The following is a 20,235-nucleotide window of genomic DNA, read 5'->3' on the forward strand; positions in this document are numbered from 1 at the left end:
ATAAGTTAAAATAAATCAATTTTCTTATTATTAAATAATTTTATATTAAAATAACCTGAAATACAGGATGCTTGGGGCTGGCGCATGGGGATGATCCAGAGAGATGATATGGGGTGGGAGGTGGGGGGTGGTTCAGGATTGGGAACTCATGTAGTAAAGAAAAAGAAAAAAATTTTTTTTAAACCAACAATAAAATAACCTGAAATTGTATAGTATTGCTTTTATGTGAAATCTAAAAAAATGATGCACTCATTTTGATGAATGCATGAAATGAACTCATTTGCAAGGCAAAAATAGAGACCCAGACAAGAATAACAGATGTATGGATACCAAGACAGGAAGCAGGAGTGGGATGAATTGGGAGACATATATACACTGCTATGTATAAATTAGATAATTAGTGAGAATCTACTGTATAGCACAATGAACTCTACTCAGCACTCTGCAGTGATCTAAATGGGAAAGAAATCCAAAAAATAGGGGATATATATGAACATATAACTGATTCACTTTGCCATACTACAGAAACTAATACAACATTGTAAAGAAACTATGCTCCAATAAAAATTAATTTTATAAAATAAAAGAACCTGAAATTTTATATCCATCTGTAAGTTCACAGATGATTAAAATTGTTTCATCCTTTTTTGTTTTCTGTTCACAGAAAATGATGACCAGCTGAATGGCTTGACAGCCAGATTAGACAATGCCAATATCAGAAACAGGGATCTCCTGAGAGCTTTGAATGACACTTTGGAAAAGCTAGCAGCTATTCCAAATGGTAAGAATTCCAGACACTGCAAACTATCCTAATGGAAATAAACTTTTAAAAAAGTTCCAACTTCTGCCTGTATTTCCTAGCACTATATTTGTACCATTGTCAGGCTATTAGATAATGGTTTTCATACTTATGAATTCTTTGTAAGAATGAGAAACTAAGAAACAGTTTTCACCATAATGTTTATCATTTGTTAACTGACATTTGTAGGAATAAATTACAAAAAAGAAAATAATAGACATCTTGTTATTATATTGTTCTTCCACATTTCAGCCCAGGAAATCTTACATTGGTGGGAAAGAATAAAATCATACAGACACTATCCTCTAAAATGTTGATTTACTACCACAAAATTGCAGTTTATTACAGTACCTACAGGGCTTCCCAGGTGGCCTTGTGGTAAAGAACCCACCTGCCAATGCAGGAGACATAAAAAATTCAGATTTGATCCCTGGGTCAAGAAGATCCCCTGGAGGAGGTCATGGCAACCCACTCCAGTATTCTTGCCTGGAGAATCCCACGGACAGAGGAGCCTGATGGGCTAGAGTCCATGGGGCCACAAAGAGCTGGGCACAACTGAAGTGATTTAGCACATACACAGTACCTACAGTAATAGGTGAGAACCAGCTGCCTTTCCGCACACTTTTCTTGGCAAAAACATTAAGATGTTAAAATTGAACCATGTCTATAATATCTTTTTATGCATTACCTGTTACTTGGAGTTAATGTTTGTTATTAGTTACTGAAAGCACTATTTTGGGGGGGATACTATTTTTATATTTTAATAGCTTGATACAATAGTAGCAAGAGTTGCTAACGTTTATTAAGCAAGGCTTATTCAGCATGTTTATGTTAAGTGTATGTTACCCTCATACTAATCCAACAAGGTGAACAGCATTATTATCTCCACTTTACAACAGACAAACTTAGATGGGACACTGAGGACCATTGTTAAAAGAGACATAAGATTCCAACCTCACAGTTTAACTTCAGGGGCTGTGATCCTAACCCCTAATCTACAACATATTAGTAGGCACATAAATATATGTACAATGTACACTTTTTATAAAAATTATGGTGAAGGAAACACATCTATACCAAACAGGAGCTATTAAAACCTTAATGATTTTTTTCACTTTTTTAACATTAAAAAGCCCAAGTGACTTTACTGATTTTCATGTCACTTCTTCAGTGGTAAATATGTTCATAGAAAATATCCAATGCTGATAACAAATATAAATTGTTTACACAAACACATGGTCTAATATATCTGAAAAAGTCTCTCTCTATCAAAATTGAAATACATTCGTTCCCTCCCCCCAACCCTGGAAGTGCAGATTAAATGTTAAAACTACTTTCGATGAAGCTATATGATTCAGATGGATAAACTTCTCTCTTTAATATGTTCAGCAGCAAATCACAATATCGCCTTCCACAATGAACTTTTAGAATAATCACGTTGCTATTTTAAGGGCTAATCAGGTATTCATAACGAAGGTCCCTGAGAAAATTCAATTTCACTGAAAATGTACTTCATTTGCTGTGGCTGAATGAGACAAAGTTCAGCCTTTCCCTCGTGCCTGAGTCCCTGAGGTCAGCCGGGCGCAGCCTCTTTGACAAGCATGGATTAAGCCACTAACTCCAGACCCTTTGTTTTGTTTCTCATACCGTCTTCTGCTCACAGACACAGCTGCTAAACTGCAAGCCGTTAAAGACAAAGCAAGGCAAGCCAACGACACAGCTAAAGATGTACTGGCGCAGATTAAAGATCTTCACCAGAACCTTGATGGCCTGAAGAAAAATTACAATCAACTAGCAGACAGCGTAGCCAAAACAAATGCTGTGGTAAAAGATCCTTCCAAGAACAGTAAGATCTCCTTTCTCACTTTGATTATTGCATTTATTTCTTCACACTCTAAAGGTATCCTGGACTCATAGCTGCTAGAGCAGGAAGGGGCCCTCATAGTGATGCAGTCTGCCCTCCTCCCTTCGTAGACTGGCCCCGGGAATTGAATGCCTACAGCTCCAGAACTGGAATACAAGACTCCCAGCTCCTCACTCGAGCTTATCTTATTCAAATTTCATCCGTTAAGAGGAAATTAAGAATTCTCAAAGCCTGCATGGTATTTGGCATAGGGATGCCAAGTACTTTTTAATCCTTTAGTATAATTAAAAATGCAGTTATACTTGGGAAATTATATCCTCATAGTTGTTGAAATTCCATGGAACCCAGAGGTCAAGGAGCCCTCTAATTAGCAAGCCTGTTAGAAGAGAATACTAAATGGGATCAACTTGAATGCATTCAAATTTGGGAAATATTGGTCTTTTATTACTTAAGATTCTAGTTAATTAAACATTACCAGAAAATTAAAATATTTATCTAGTTTATCAAGAATATTTCTTCATGTCTTTTGTATATTGTCTTAAACTATATTGAGTTAAATATGGATTTACTTAGAAAATGTGGGAGAACTAAATATCGTACTTTAAATTATTAAGTAATAAGCATTATAATTTTTAATATTTTTTTACTCTTTCAGGTGATAAAATGCTATCTTCATATGTGCTTGTACCAAAGGAGATGCTTGATTCTTTGTACTTTACAGTCTCAAGTGATTAGCCTTCTTTATATAGAAACAGTGTATTTATTGGGAATTAAAACATTTGTAGAGTGTAATAACAAAAACACAGTTATTGACGTTATACAATGTATAATCCAGATTACAAGTGCTGTTTGACTGGGGAGTGGAGCCTGATTTTTCAGCATCTTTGCCTCAAATCAAAGGCTAATGATACTTTGAAATCATAGATACTACTAACCTAACTCTTTCCTGAGCAAGGAGGAGTGCAAACATAGCTAAGTGCACTTCAGAGTTAGGGAGAAGGATTTCACTCTCATTATTTCTTCAGGAAAGGAAAAAAGAAGACATATAGTTTTTCAGTTTTTGTTGAGTAAACCCAGAGTTAGGTTCCCCTGGTGGTTCAGATTCCGTCTGAATAACTGGTTCACAGGCATACCAAATCACAATATCCAACCCCCCTCCCCCCCCAAAAAAAAGAAAAGAAGTTTTAAAGTAAATATCACTCTTTTATGTTATCATTTATTCATTTTCAGACTGATTCTCAAATGAGAGTGGCCTTGTATAATATTTATCTCCCTTTTGTGATTCTATCATCTATGAAAAGAAATAGTTAATATCTACAAACACTAATTACACGGGGTCTGTCTCTATCTTATTAGAACATGATAATAAAACTCCTTTTAATATGAACAGTGGCCTGCTAAGTGACATGCTTTGTGGATTTTTATTTGATAACTCTTGTTTGATTTAAAATGGAGTGAATTTGTAATTAGCACCTGTTGTGAAAAGTACTATTTTTCTTGACAGTCACTACTTTAAAATATCTATGAAAAATATTTTCTCATGAATTTTCTATTTCTTCTCTTTTACTTCCATATGAAATTACCTGCAGAAATCAGTATGTATATATTTACTTGCATACCTTTTCGTAATTTTTATGCTTGATTGCTTATTGCAAAAAGCTTCAGCTTTGCATGTTTCCATGTTTTAGTATAGCTTCAAACATTGGATAGCTCTTCTTTCCAATGTCACAGTAAGAATGCTAGATATAGAAAAGGAATTAGTGTGTGAATGAGTGTTTGATAAATTAGTGAAATATATTATCCATATTAAAGTAGAACATTGAATTCTTTCATAGATTTAACTGAATTATGATGCTTCTGATAATACAAATGCAGTCACTGAAGTCCAAATGACTTCTTTCTAGCAGAATTAAAGTAGATCAAATCTACACTGTTGTTGTTGCTTTTCCCCTGAAGTTCATTCCCCACTCCTTACAGCAATTATTCTCAACTTCAAGAGAATTATACTTGGAGAAGCATAAAATAGAATTAATAAAATTAGATCTTACCAAACGAGCAATCACTGAGATATAAAAATTTTCTGCCTTAAACACCTCATAGTTTAAATTCCAAGTCATAAATAAAACTACAGATTAGAAAATAATAAAAATAAAACTGAACATATCTAAACCTGAGAAATATGACCAAGTCTATCCTCAGTGGAAAATGAGTGCAATTATATTACTAAAAAGCTTTGAAATAAACAAGTTAGGCAATCAACTCTAAGGGTCAGACAGAATAACTAAAATAAAAAAGATGAAAAAGAGTTATTAAATTAGAAGACAGAAAATAATAGATGTGATACATTCAAGAGATATATCTTTAGAAATATAAAGATAAAATATTTTAGATGCTTGACCTGCTTAAATGAAGGAAAATGAAGAACAAATAGGCAAAGTTTTGTAGGAGATATAACTAGATAAGGGAAGAAATTTAGCACATAAGAGAGGACTTTGCAAAGCTCTAGGCTAATAAATTTCAAACTCTAAAATAGATAGCTTTCTAATAAAACATTATTATCAAAATCTATCTTCAGAAATAATTTTAAAATCTACACAAATAATCATAGGAAAAAGTGAGAAGTTTCCAAATACTACAGCATAAGAGAACGCTAGACTCAAAATCACAGGTGATTTATTTTTAAAAACCTTCAAGAAGATAATTTCTATATTACTTTGACTGTTCCAGAAGACAGCGGGGCAAAAATAGCAAGGGATAAGGGGACTTCCAGGTACCATTCTGAAAAATTTGGTAAAAACTTCCGGGAGCTTTAAGAGAAAGGGATCTATTACTTGTCTAAGCCTAAGTAATCCCTCCGTAACCATTTTTTCATTTCCATAAATCTAAGTCTAAATCCGTTTTTCTCACTTCTAGAATGATTTGAAGAAAATCAGAGTAATATTGGGGAATTAAAGGAAGGGGGAAAATGGGCAAATGGTTTATTTAAAGTGTAAAACTGAAGGGGTAACTATCTTTATGCTAACTCCCTATACAATTATGTAACAAGAGCTTTGAACTCAATAACCCTCATTTCAAGAGAAAATAGTTCTTGATCTAGCAACTCTATTAGTTAAGGTTGAAACTCCAGTACTTTGGCCAACTATTGCGAAGAGTTGACTCATTGGAAAAGACTCCGATGCTGGGAGGGATTGGGGGCAGGAGGAGAAGGGGACGACAGAGGATGAGATGGCTGGATGGCATCACTGACTCGATGTACTTCAGTCTGAGTGACCTCCGGGAGTTGGTGATGGACAGGGATGACTGGCGTGCTGCGATTCATGGGGTCGCAAAGAGTCAGATACTATTGAGCAACTGAACTGAACTGACTGAATAACAGACCTATGTTCTTTTTAAACATCACTAACAATATAAGGGCTGTCTGAGGAGGCCTTATAAATAGCTGTGAAAAGAAGAGAGGTGAAAAGCAAAGGAGAAAAGGAAAGATATAAGCATCTGAATGCAGAGTTCCAAAAAATAGCAAGAAGAGATAAGAAAGCCTTCTTCAGCGATCAATGCAAAGAAATAGAGGAAAACAACAGAATGGGAAAGACTAGAGATCTCTTCAAGAAAATTAGAGATACCAAGGGAACATTTCATGCAAAGATGGGCCCGATAAAGCACAGAAATGGTCTGGACCTAACAGAAGCAGAAGATATTAAGAAGAGGTGGCAAGAATACATGGAAGAACTGTACAAAAAAGATCTTCACGACCCAGATAGTCATGATGATGTGATCACTAATCTACAGCCAGACATCTTGGAATGTGAAGTCAAGTGGGCCTTAGAAAGCATCACTACAAACAAAGCTAGTGGAGGTGATGGAATTCCAGTTGAGCTGTTTCAAATCCTGAAAGATGATGCTGTGAAAGTGCTGCACTCAATATGCCAGCAAATTTGGAAAACTCAGCAGTGGCCACAGGACTGGAAAAGGTCAGTTTTCATTCCAATTCCAAAGAAAGGCAATGCCAAAGAATGCTCAAACTACTGCACAATTGCACTCATCTCATACGCTAGTAAAGTAATGCTCAAAATTCTCCAAGCCAGGCTTCAGCAATACGTAAACCATGAACTCTCTGATGTTCAAGCTTGTTTTAGAAAAGGAAGAGGAACCAGAGATCAAATTGCCAGCATCCGCTGGATCATGGAAAAAGCCAGAGAGTTCCAGAAAAACATCTATTTCTGCTTTATTGACTATGCCAAAGCCTTCGACTGTGTGGATCACAATAAACTGTGGAAAATTCTGAAGGAGATGGGAATACCAGACCACCTGACCTGCCTCTTCAGAAATCTGTATGCAGGTCAGGAAGCAAGAGTTGGTACTGGACCTGGAACAACAGACTGGTTCCAAATAGGAAAAGGAGTACGTCAAGGCTGTATATTGTCACCCTGCTTATTTAACTTCTATGCAGAGTACATCATGAGAAACTCTGGACTGGAAGAAACACAAGCTGGAATCAAGATTTCTGGGAGAAATATCAGTAACCTCAGGTATGCAAATGACACCACCCTTATGGCAGAAAGTGAAGAGGACCTAAAAAGCCTCTTGATGAAAGTGAAAGAGGAGAGTGAAGAAGTTGGCTTAAAGCTCAACATTCAGAAAGTGAAGATCATGGCATCTGGTCCCATCACTTCATGGGAAATAGATGGGGAAACAGTAGAAACAGTGTCAGACTTTATTTTGGGGGGCTCCAAAATCACTGCAGATGGTGACTGCAGCCATGAAATTAAAAGATGCATACTCCTTGGAAGAAAAGTTATGACCAACCTAGATAGTATATTCAAAAGCAGAGACATTACTTTGCCGACTAAGGTCCATCTAGTCAAGGCTATGGTTTTTCCTGTGGTCATGTATGGATGTGAGAGTCGGACTGTGAAGAAGGCTGAGAACTGAAGAATTGATGCTTTTGAACTGCGGTGTTGGAGAAGACTCTTGAGAGTCCCTTGGACTGCAAGGAGATCCAACCAGTCCATTCTGAAGATCAGCCCTCGGATTTCTTTGGAAGGAATGATGCTGAAGCTGAAACTCAAGTACTTTGGCCACCTCATGTGAAGAGTTGACTCATTGGAAAAGACTGTGGTGCTGGGAGGGATTGGGGGCAGGAGGAGAAGGGGACGACAGAGGATGAGATGGCTGGATGGCATCACAGACTCGATAGACGTGAGTCTGAGTGAATTCTGGGAGATTGTGATGGACAGGGAGGCCTGGCATGCTGCAATTTATGGGGTCGCAGAGTCGGACACGACCGAGCAACTGAACTGAACAATATAACTCGTATTTGTGAGCATGAGTTCAAAATATTACTTACTTCCTTTTGCCCTCATTTGATTTATTCCTAAAGATTCCAGCAGGGCTTCCCCAGTGGCTCAGAGGTTAAAGCATCTGCCTGCAATGCGGGAGACCTGGATTCAACCCCTTGGTCAGGAAGATCCCCTGGAGAAGAAAAGAGCAACCCACTCCAGTACTCTTGCCTGGAGAATCCCATGGACGGAGGAGCCTGGTGGGCTACAGTCCATGGGGTCACAAAGAGTCAAACACGACTGAACGACTTAACTTTAACTACCTTTGCACTCATTTGATTTATTCCTAAAGATTCAGTCTCAGATCACTTCTAGTTCATCAGGGCCAAAAACCTTGGACCTTAAGCAGTTTCACTTTTTCATCAGAGTCACAATGACAGAAAACAGAACAGTACATGCTTGGTCAGATAATAAATGACGTCGTTTGGATAAGACTGCCAGCATGCTAGGGACAGAATAATTGATTTTCCATATGTCATGTACCCCCCCATGAAAGTACAAGCTGGAAGTCTAAGGATCAGTAATAACCTTCAATTGTTTTAGGGTTAAACCCCTTTCTAATTTATCAATATTCAACCTCCTTTAAATTTTAGCTACAAAAGTGACAGATTAATGTGATTCAACCTAATGTAGAGAGCAGGAGAATCAACTATTTTTCAAAACAAAAATGAACTGCAGTATGAAAAATTTAATGTATAACATAGGCCTTCAGTCTGAGGGTTGCTCAACATTGAAATGTTTTTCAGAAGACATTTTAATAGCTTTTCTCTTTAAGATGTACAAAGAAAGACAGTGAGAAAAAGAAAAAGAAATAACTAATTTTGGGTGAAAATCCTGATTTAAGTACAGTTCTGGCTTGGACAGACTCGGTGACATTTTAAAGATGCTTCCAATTCCTTGATTCTTTGACTAAATTTCTGTGCTATAAAGGTTAGTTTGGGGACTGAAGCTAAAAATTAGCATTGAATTAAGCTAATCATATTCTCCATCTTTAATGCTGACTTGCGTATTAATTCCAAAGCCGAAGGTGTCAGCCTTCTTTTTCTAACATCATCTCCTCTGGCCTGCTTGGGTCCCAACTTAAATATTTGCATTTGCTACCACAAACTGCTTCAACTGCCATGGCCTTGCCTTTGCCTTGTGGATAAGATGAAATCCTTTCAATTATTTAGTTAAGCATATTGCTGTGTTCATTTCTGTGTGAGTGTGTCTGTGTGTGCAGCATGTGTGTGTGTGCATGTGTGTGTGCCTGCGTGTATATATACATGCGTTTGTGCGTGTGTCTGGGTGTGTGTGTACATGTGCATGTGTCTGGGTGTGTGTATATGTGTGTGCCTGGGTGTGTATATACATGTGTTTGTGCGTGTGTCTGGGTGTGTGTGTACATGTGTGCGTGTGTGAGGTGTGCGCTCATCTTGTTCTGTGCAGTTGCAGATGCAGATGCCACTGTGAAAAATCTAGAACAAGAAGCTGATCGACTGATAGACAAACTTAAACCCATCAAGGAGCTTGAGGATAACCTGAAGAAAAATATCTCTGAGATAAAAGAACTGATAAACCAAGCCAGAAAACAAGCTAATTCCGTAAGTTCCTTCTGTTTTCAGTATTAATAAATGATTGTAATGTTTGTAGTATTCCCAGAAAGAATACTTTCCCCAGTGTATCTTGTTGAATGAGCTTTGGCCCTTTTCCTTTAATTTGAAGCCATTTGTGGGAGAGGTGGGGAATGAAAGATGAGATTTTTTTTCCCATATATTTCAAAAGACATTTCTTGAGAAGAATAATCACCATTTACTGTTTTGGAAATGAACGTTCTGATATATTTTATTACAATTTGAATAGGGTTAATACAAATTGCAAGAATGGAAGCCTTTTTTTTTGTATACTAAAAAGGCATGGACTAGAACTCCTTACTCTTGATGAAAGCAAAAAAGGTCAACCAGTGGGGTTGAAGAAAAAAATGAACAGACAGGTTATAAGGAATAATAGCAAAGATGAACCATTGTTTTCTATATATTTTTTTGGTTTGAGTCCAAGCAACCAAAAATTAATTTGGTTACAATTTCTATACTTTTTTGGAATAAGAATAGGAAGCACTTTGCTTGTCTCAAAATTTTGCTCTTTATTAACCCAGTTATAAGACTATAAGGATAGAGGCAAAACTTTCTGGAAGGTAACAGCTTAATGAGCCAGACAGAATTGTAAATGCCAATCTGAAACTTTAATGAAGTCATCTTATGATTCTTCTAGAAATAGAATGAATATCAGTTTTCACGTTATCATGCTTAAACTGAAATCTGAAATCTTTGTAGATAACCAAACCTTCCATCTCCAAATTAAACTTCCTCTAGGATTAGTTTGATCTCCTTTCAGTCCAAGATACTCTCGAGTCTTCTCCATCACTGCAGTTCAAAAACATCAATTCTTCAGGTGCTGAGTCTTCTTTATGCAACTTTATGCAATTTTACATCCACACATGACTACTGGAAAAGCCATAGCTTTGACTATATGGGTCTTTATCGGCAAAGTGATGTCTGTTTTTTAATATTCTGTCTAAGTTTGTCATAGCTTTCCTTCCAAGGAGCAAGAGTCTTTTAATTTTATGGCTGCAGTCACTGTCCACAGTGATTTTGGAGCCCAAGAAAGTGAACTATGTCACTGCTTCCACTTTTTCCCCTTCTATTTGCCATGAAGTGATGGGACTAGATGCCATAATCTTATGTTTGCATGTTGAGTTTTAAGTCAGTTTTTAAACTCTCCTCTTTCACCCTTATCAGGAAGCTATTTCATTCTTATTCACTTTCTTCCATAAGAGTGGTATTATCTGCATATCTGAGGTTGTTGGTATTTCTCCAGACAATCTCGATTCCAGCTTGTGAATCACATTTTTAGCCACAGTTTTTTATTTAGTTACCAAGTAGAAAGATATGGACATTTTTATTATTTCTTCATTGTAAAGGAATTTTTAAATATGCCCATATATTCATCAATTATGTGTGCTTGCTTATTCCATCTCCACCCACTGGGAGGAAGATAAAATTCTGACATATAAATATATAAAACCTGTCCCAAAATACAAAATTACTTCACTTAGTATGATATCTCCAGGTCCATCCATATTGCTTCAAATGACATTATTTCATTCTTTTTAATGGCTGAGTAATATTCCGTTGTATATGTGTACCACTTCTTCCTTATCCGTTCCCGTGTCAATGGACATTTAGGTTGCTTCCATGTCTTGGCTGTTGTAAATAATGCTGCAGTGAACTTTGGGTGCATGTGTCCTTTTTAACCATTTTTTCTCTGGATATATGCCCAAGAGTGAGATTGCTGGATCACATGGTAGTTCTATTTTTAGTCTTTTTTTAATTAATTGGAGGATAATTGCTTTCCAATATTGTGTTAGTTTCTGCCATACATCTACATGAATCACTCATGGGCATACCTATGTCCCCTCCCTCTTGAACCTCTCTCCATCCTTCCACCCCTTTAGATGGTCCATCCCACCCCTCTGTAGTCACGGAGCACCAGATTTGGGCTCCCTGCATCATTAATGGAATATCACTCAGCCATAAAAAAGACCACATTTGAGTTTGTTCTAATGAAGATGAACCTATTTTTAGTTTTTTAAGGAATCTCTCTACTGTTCCCCAAAGTGGCAGTACCAATTTACATTCCCAACAGTGTAGGAGGAGTCCCTTTCTCCACACCCTTTACAGCATTAAAAAAGTGAAAGAAAGGTATAAAAGTAATGCTTGAAAAAAATCCATTTTCCATGCCTTTTAAGGAAACTTTCAACTACTTTTTGAAGCTGAAGTTAACAACAAAGAGCCTTATTTTTTTAAGATGTTAGAAATTTGTAAGCAACCAATTTTTTTCCGGTGGGTTTTGTACTCACTGAAGACTACACTTTCCTAGTTTAGAAATATATTTGTAATCTGTCATGAGTGTCTGGATGTGGCCCTAACATATACTCAGTATGACCAAGAAATTGAAGATATTTATTTTTAAGTAGATTTCTTTTGATTTGTTGGCTCTGAAACTGAGCAGCTGACATTCTTTTTAAATGAATGGCCTAGTTAACTGGATGCAAGAATGCAGTGAAAATCCAATAGATATAATAATGGAATTCTCAATAATGTTTAATTGAGTTCATGATGATGAATTGGTAAACAATGTTGTGAGAAATGCCTTAGAGATACCTAATTCTTACTGATTTTTGTTTAGAAGTCTTATTAAGGGTCAACTTTAGAAATAATCATTGATACAGGACTTTCTGGCAGTCCAATGGTTAAGACTGCACTTCCAATACAGGGTACTTGGGTTCAATCCCTGGTCAGGAAACTTAGATCCTATATGCTCCCTGATGCAGCCAGAAAAAAAAAATTAAGAAATAATAATTGATAGAAAAAAGTAACGAGTATATTTGTGTTTCAAAAGTCTCTCCCCTCTTATGAGAGGGATTATATGTCAGAGATTTCTTCTAGAGAAAAGAATAGATACTGCCCTTTGATTTACTTGTTTTAAGATAAATAAAAGAAATATTTATAATTGGTAAACAAAACACAAGGTATTTAAATGGAGAAATCAGTAGCTATCAATGGGTTACCAACATTTTTGAGCAGATACTGAGGGTATATTCAAAATTGTAAGCCGGAGAACAGAAAGTCTAGAGACTTTCTGTAAAAATGTGTAAGAGTTGAGCAATAAATAACTTTACAAGATTAATTCCTGGTGTATTGGGTATGCTGCTGCTGCTGCTAAGTTGCTTAAGTCATGTCCGACTCTATGCAACCCCATACACAGCAGCCCACCAGGCTCCCCCGTCCCTGGGATTCTCCAGGCAAGAACACTGGAGTGGGTTGCCATTTCCTTCTCCAATGCATAAAAGTGAAAAGTGAAAGTGAAGTCGTTCAGTCGTGTCTGACTCTTAGCAACTCCATGGACTGCATCCTACCAGGCTCCTCCATCCACAAGATTTTCCAGGCAAGAGTACTGGAGTGGGTTGCCATTGCCTTCTCCGGTATTGGGTATAAAAAACACCATTTTGTTCAGAGAACCATAAAGTTTCAATAAGTAAAGTTGCCATGAAGCAGATGAATTGTAACTCCTAGAGACGTTAAACACCCTTAGCTCTAAAATGGCTGGTCCCTCAGACTTTCAATCCTCAGATGAAATTTCATCAGTTGAATTAGGCTTCTGTACTGGGCTCTGTCTAATACACTTTGAGAACCCCCTTTTCAACATTCTAGTCATGTAATACCCCTGCCATTTTTACCAAGTATACCCAAGCGAGGACAGAAGCTCATCGCAAGCAGTCATGCATTTCACGCATATCCAGGCGTTTCTCCCCTAAACAGTAACTGAGGGATTTTACTATCGATGTGCTGTGTTCTTTGTAACACATATGCATGCATGCTGTGTGCCCAGTCCCTCAGTCATGTCCAACTCTTCACAACCCTGCGGCCTGCCAGGCTCCTCTGCCCATGGGATTTTTCAGGCAAGAAGACTGGCGTGGGTTGCCATTTCCTCCTTCATGGGATCTTCCTGACCCAGGGACTGAACCTGCATCTGTGTCTCCTGCATTGCAGGCAGATTCTCTACCTGCTGAGCCACTGGGGAAGGCCTATAACACATATTAGTTATTTGAAATGACAAAAGAAATAACCAAAATAACTTTAATCCAAATAACAAAAGTGAGTTATTTGTGATTATACTAGCCATAGTATACCTCTACTGTCATTGTTTAGTCACTAAGTCATATCCGCCTTAGCTTTTGTGACCCCATGGACTTAACCCTATGGGATTTCTGGGAGTGGGTTGGATACTCCAAGAATACTGGAGTGGGTCATCATTTCCTTCTCCAGGGGATCTTCCCAACCCAGGGATCGGACCTTCCTGCATCTCCTGCATTGCAGGTGGATTCTTTATCACTGAACCACCAGGGAAGCCCTGTATAAGCTCTATGGCCAACCCTATAAGTCATTATGAAATAAAAATAAAACAAATTACACACATAGTTACTTTTGATACTTAATCCAGCCCCATCAGGAATTTGGGTATGATTTCCTGCCAGAGATAGTTCAATCTGTTACTCAGTTTGACTCATGAGTTCCCGTCAGACCTTGATTTCTTCCCTTTGATCTTTTTATGATGTCAGTGGCACTTACAGCCCTCTTCAGATATTGAATTTGCTCAGTGACAAGACCTTCTCTGCTGATGGTTTTGGTTCAGTTGCTGCAGATTCCTAAAAACTCAACCTCTTTCTGAACATCAAAAACATCTGAGAACCGCATTTTCCCTACCTGCCCTTCACTCTATTACCTTTCTCTTGCTTCACGTTATCCTTTTTTTAGTCTCTAAGCCCCTGGATAACCCTTTGTATAGCTGCTACTTATCATGCAACACCCTTTGCCAACCTCTACTGCACATCTGCCTTATAGTATTAACTTCAGAGTAAAAGTTATCCATTTTCTGGTTCTATTTTTCTGTAACTTATCTTGATTCATGTACTCTTAGCATTTTATGTTGAAGGGAAATCCTGTCATTTGTGAAACAAAGAACTAACCTCCTAACTGAAAACCATATAAGCAGGAAGACAAAATCTCCAGCACTTTAAGGCAAATACTCTGATGACCAGAGTAGACCTCAGTACTGGGCTCCTCAGTTAGCAGTCTGGGTCCCATCCTTAGGAGAAAGGTAAGGGCAGGCAGAGCCATCTAAGCAGCGGGCTTCTAGATGATTCCACCCCAGGCCTCACACAGAGCTCCGCTAGGGTGAGCCCCTTTTTCTTCTCAGCACACTCTTTCCTTTACTTGGGGGTACAGTTTAGAAAGCAGATTAGGTGAAGAAACAGTACAAATATATGACTTATACTGGATCTGTAGGAGAGTCAAGAGATCTGCTATATCCCCAAGAGTTCTCATATTTTTGGGAACCAAAAATCTCTCCTTAGCCTTGTCTTTTGGATCGAACCAATTCTGAATCCAGCACATCCTCTGTGTGGTCTGCACCACCCTTGGGTCCTGGTGCTGTCTTACACCATCCCTTCTTAGACTCTTCAAGACACCTCCTTGTCTCACCAGAAGAAGGAGACTGGTTTGGTGTCCCAGGCTATCTCCCTTGGAGTCTGCACAGCCCTTTTATGGAGGTAACAGTGATACATACCCCTCGGCTTCTCCCAAGTGTGAAAGTACTATAAAGAATGAAAAAATGAAAATTCACCCCCAGTGAGGACTAAGAGGCTTCTGGAAGCCAAGAATTTAAATCAGTGGTGTAGAGACGTATTATATGTGTCCCTGCCTCCTACTTTGAGCACTGACACTAACAAAGTAACAGAATCTCTGAGTCCAAGCAACTACATTGCTGTCCTAAAAGCACCCCTTTGATGGTACACAGAAATGAAAGAAAATTAAGTGGAATAATCACCTAGTGTTATTTGTGATTGAAGAAAGGCTCCCTAAATGTAAGTAAAAACTGGTATGAACAGTGTCAGCTCTGTTCATATAGAAATTTCTTTCTTAGTAATTTATAGTAATTTTTGAAGTACCGGTCAAAAGAAAAAGGAGCTGTTAAATACATTAGTGATGATAGCCACTGGAAATTGTTTCCATCCCATTTCCTGGAAGCTTAATAAAAAGGTATAATTTATTCTGAAATATATGTTCAGAGTGAAATGATTAGATTCTTCTTATTGTTGGAACATCTAGAACAAAATCTAGTTGGCCTCTTTCAACTGTAAGAATATGAGAAGGTCGGTAATTTCCTCTCAAAAATTAAAAGAAAAATGACTTCCTATTTTAAGTGATACCACAGTCACTGAAATTTGAATTGTAAAATTTCATTAAACAACCTGAATGAAGATCTGTACCGTTAGCTTCACATAAAATCATCTTTTGAGAACGTTCTGCTCTTCATAAAGGAATAAGGTATGAAGGTAAGAATTTGTTAGTTGTATGCTTCCAAAAATAATGATGTGTTAGCAAGCCATGGGACTGTGAACAGCTCTTTGTCAAGATGCTGGTGGAAAGGTGCTTTTCTGGGCCCTCGTTAATGAGTATAATGGTGTCTGCATATGGGCATATTCAATGATGGAAATTAACTTCAAAGAAGAGATGATGATGGCTCTGTGGTTGTTTGGAACTACTTCAGACTTTGTGAGAGATTTAGTCTTGGTTCTTTGTACGTTGTTTTTCTTGAAGATCAAAGTATCTGTGTCTTCGGGAGGTGACTGCATTCGAACATACAAGCCGGAAATCAAGAAAGGAAGCTACAATAATATCATTGTCAATGTAAAGACGGCTGTTGCAGACAACCTCCTTTTCTATCTTGGAAGTGCCAAATTTGTAAGTCTGACATTCAACTTTTCTTTGGCCCACTGTGTATGTGTACAGTCAGGTTAATTCTGGTAGGGTGGAAAACGTATAGAATCTAATGACATTGTCCCAAAATTAAATAAGGTAGCCTTTCAGGTTTGAAAACCTCAGAATCTGACCTCACAAAGTTCTGACATGTCAAGTTAGAAAGCAGTTGAAATGAAAACTTTTTACAGTGCTTAGGCACATCTGCTTTCATGGGTAAGTATACCAACTGCTGGGGTCCAGCCCCGGTGGATCCAGGGAATTCGAAGGGTGGACTGCATTGGCGTGAGAAAAACTTATTTATTGATTGATATAAGATTATTAAGAAACAATAGCGTAGTAGGAAAATTAAGTGGCGGAAGAGGGCTGAATAGCTTGGATTATGCGGTAGACCAATAAAATTCCAGACAAGGAATTTGCACCATCTACGTTGGGCCACCGGCGCTGGCTTGAATATCTAAGGGTGCCTCGCCTTAGGCTCCCTTTCGTGAGAGTCTTAACAGCCAGGGCAAGTAAGTAGACTTGGGGAGCCTCCGCGCCCCAGGTGGAAATTCAGCCTTAAGTTAAAGTAAAGAGCAAAGGGAGGGAAAGGAAAAAAGGAGAGAGAGAGACACGGGGGAAACCAGTCCAGTGACTGGCTCCGTCCTCTATTGTTCAGAAAGCCTTTTATGCTTTTGATAAAACATGGAGATCAATGGGTAACACAAAGTTATTCAGCATTAGCAGTCCAGACTCTTATCAAAACCAGGCTTTTCTCTCTGCATACCTAATTGTATACACAAGTCTTAGGTAATTTACATCATCTTCCAGCCAAAAGGGCCAATTAACAGTTAACAGCCTTTTTTTCTGATAAGGGTTTGTCAACCAGAAGACTTATTTGTGTTGATCTTCCCAAGGTCTGGTGCCACTCTCAAAAAGCACTAAATAAAGTTACATTCTTACATAGCAAGGATACAAGAGGAGTGCAGTGATATATAACAAAGAGAAAAGTAATTAACTCAAAAGTCTAGTGTTGCTAACATCAAAACTACTATATATCCTTTTCCATATCCCGTTTACATTGATTAACATCTTCCCAGGTGCCTAAAAGATAAAGAATATGGAGGCCTGGCAGCAGTCATTGAGTCAACAGTGAAAACCCTCTACCGATATAATTTTTAACTCTTTAGAAAAGGCTCTGTATCTTTAAGATGCTTTTAAGCTTTGTGCCTCTAGCGGTTGGGGGGTTGTAAGCAATTCACAAGCTGCAAGCGGTCTGGGGAACCTGTTAGGCAAGCTAGAGAGCTATCAGAGGGGGTTTAACTGAAACATCCCTTTCAAATGCAGAAGGCTAAAGCCCTGATTTGACTTTTTTCCAGAGAATATCAGAAGAGTGGAAAAGCAGGCAGATTCTTATTTTTGGGGGGTGGATGCTCAGGAAATTCAAGGGAGAAAACCTGAGGTCTGATTAGCCTTGCCATCAGAGCTCTTGCCTCATGACCTTGTCACGGATGGAATTCCTCATGCTGGCTCCCGGCAACCAACATTTATTTTTGAACTATATTTTCAGATCCAACTATTCAAGAAGAAAGATTAATAGGGATAAAGTTTTTTTTTTAACTTTTCTTTAAGAAATTACAATGAACATTCATGTGAAATGAAATGGAAAATTGTGTACTAATTTCTTATCAGTGAAAACTTTTCTGATTGGTGTTGAATTTATGACTCAAATTGAAATAACAGAAATTATATCTGGACAAGCTCACCCCAAACTTCTAGATCCTTTCAGTTGACCCATGTGACTTTATATGCATGGAGTCCTTGCAAAATGAATGACTTTTCAACAGAGCACTTACCACATAAATCAATACTCGGAATTTAGGTGAGAAATTCTGGATCACTTTGGGTGAAAAATCATATCTGGCCCCTCAAAAATGTCAGCACCTGTGGTGAAAATGATGAATTCTGAACCCAAATATTTGCTTTTATCTCCAGGATCAGTGTAAGAAAAGGCATTTGTCTCAATGTTAGACCTAACTAGAATTGGTTGAATTAACACATTTGCCTCAGCACTGTATCATGCATGTGTATGGACATCACATTATTAAGATACAGTAATAAAGTTATTTATTGTTTAATAAATAATAGTAAACCATATTATTTGGGGATTTTTATTGTGATGCTTCTAATTATTTCACAGATCTGTAAATGGCACCCATTGAAAAGACTCTGCTGGCCTCCTTTTTCATGGTGCCTTGTATCTAATGTCTATTGTTTTGTTTCTGTGCACTAGATTGACTTTCTGGCTATAGAAATGCGTAAAGGCAAAGTAAGCTTCCTCTGGGATGTTGGATCTGGAGTTGGGCGTGTGGAGTACCCAGATTTAACTATTGATGACTCATACTGGTACCGTATTGAGGCATCGAGGTAACTATCTCAGTAGAGATTAAGATCACTGACAGAATTTTGAAGTAGCTTCCTAGATTATATTAAAATTTTTATTTCTGTTTCAAGAGGGTAGTTGTGTAGGTATGTAACAGATATTTTACATTCTATACAGATATTTTATATTGCATACATGTGTAAGTGTGTGATGGTATCTTTGTAGAACGTGTTAGGAGCTAACAAACCTTTAAGATACTGAACAGAGTGACCCGTCTTTTCTGGCCCCCTCATTCGATTGTTCCATAGAAACATTCAGGTTAAGCTGTTTTCTGTCACCTGAAGAAGTACTGAGACTTGCCCTCATTCAATACAATCCAGAGCACAAAAGCTGCCTTTTTTTTATTTTGAGCTGTATGGGCTATTTGTATACTTGGGAGAGTAATCCCTTGTCTGATGTTTAACATATATACTCTATGTATAAAATAGGTAATTAATGAGAACCTACTGGACAGCACAGGAAACCCTACTCAGTGCTTTGTGATGACCTAAATGGGAAGGAAATCTAAGAAAGAGGGGATATATGTATATGCATAACTGATTTACTTTGCTGTACAGCAGAAACTAACACAACATTGTAAAGCAACTGTACTCTAATAAAAATGTTTTATAAGATAAAAAGAGGAGCTACTATTGGTGCCTGTCTTTGGTGCAAAGCTCCTCTTCTAGTCTACATAGCAGCCTTGGCTTACGGAGTAGTTATCTAAATGCTGGCATGAATATATAATATCAGGTCCACACTATTTAAAATGGAAGGAATAGGAAATTGATTAATTCTATCTTTGATGCTTTAATTAACTTCTAATAGTGTGCAGATTACTTGTAGAATCCATTCTTGTCCTTGATACTTGCTCTTCATTTCTCATCTTCTTCTTCTAATTTTCAACTGCCTACTAAATACAAAACAGCTGAGAAGTTTTGTTAAACGCCGAGGGAAGTTGATCAGAGTTGGGTAAAGAGGACTTAAAGATCGGTGATTGTTAAACCTAGGTTATGGATATATAGAATTTCATTCTATGCGTGTATATGTTTGATTTTTCACAATTAAAAGTTTCTTAAAGAAACTTAATAAGAAATATCTTTAATTCCTTTTAAGATCTTAAATAAAACTGTGTGAGAGAGAGAGAGACAAAGAAAAGGAGGAGAGAGCAATAGATAAAATGTTTGCATTTGTGGTGGTGGGGGGATTAAGTACTTTACAGGACTTAAGAATGCTTATATTTGCAAAGTACAGTTCTTCTATTAGAAGATATGTATTCTGTTAAACAAGAACTTTTTTTGATAAATTCATTCTATTTTTCCATGTATTTCAGTTAATGCTGCACCCTCAAAGATAAAAAGCTTACCAAAATGAGACAGCAGGGAGAGAAAAATGATAGTTTTGTTACAACTGCTTATCTCAGAAAAGAGTTCAGATTTTCATGTTTAACAACACATGGGAACCAAACAGTTTAA

At 37.6% G+C, this 20,235-nt stretch overlaps 1 protein-coding gene across 3 annotated transcripts in view; it reads left to right on the top strand.

Annotated features, from left to right (window-relative positions):
* Window positions 1-20,235, top strand: part of LAMA2 (laminin subunit alpha 2) — a 677,281-nt gene that overhangs the window by 584,624 nt on the left and 72,422 nt on the right. For 2 of the 3 annotated variants that reach the window (XM_005684731.3, XM_005684732.3), the window contains exons 42-47: window positions 665-781; window positions 2,463-2,645; window positions 4,253-4,258; window positions 9,428-9,582; window positions 16,201-16,344; window positions 18,632-18,765. In XM_005684731.3, the coding sequence (XP_005684788.2) occupies window positions 665-781; window positions 2,463-2,645; window positions 4,253-4,258; window positions 9,428-9,582; window positions 16,201-16,344; window positions 18,632-18,765 (739 nt within the window). The remainder of the gene's footprint in view (window positions 1-664; window positions 782-2,462; window positions 2,646-4,252; window positions 4,259-9,427; window positions 9,583-16,200; window positions 16,345-18,631; window positions 18,766-20,235) is intronic. The other variant, XM_018053196.1, reaches the window with a different exon arrangement.

Source organism: Capra hircus, chromosome 9, assembly GCF_001704415.2.
Source record: "Capra hircus breed San Clemente chromosome 9, ASM170441v1, whole genome shotgun sequence".
NCBI lineage: Eukaryota > Metazoa > Chordata > Mammalia > Artiodactyla > Bovidae > Capra > Capra hircus.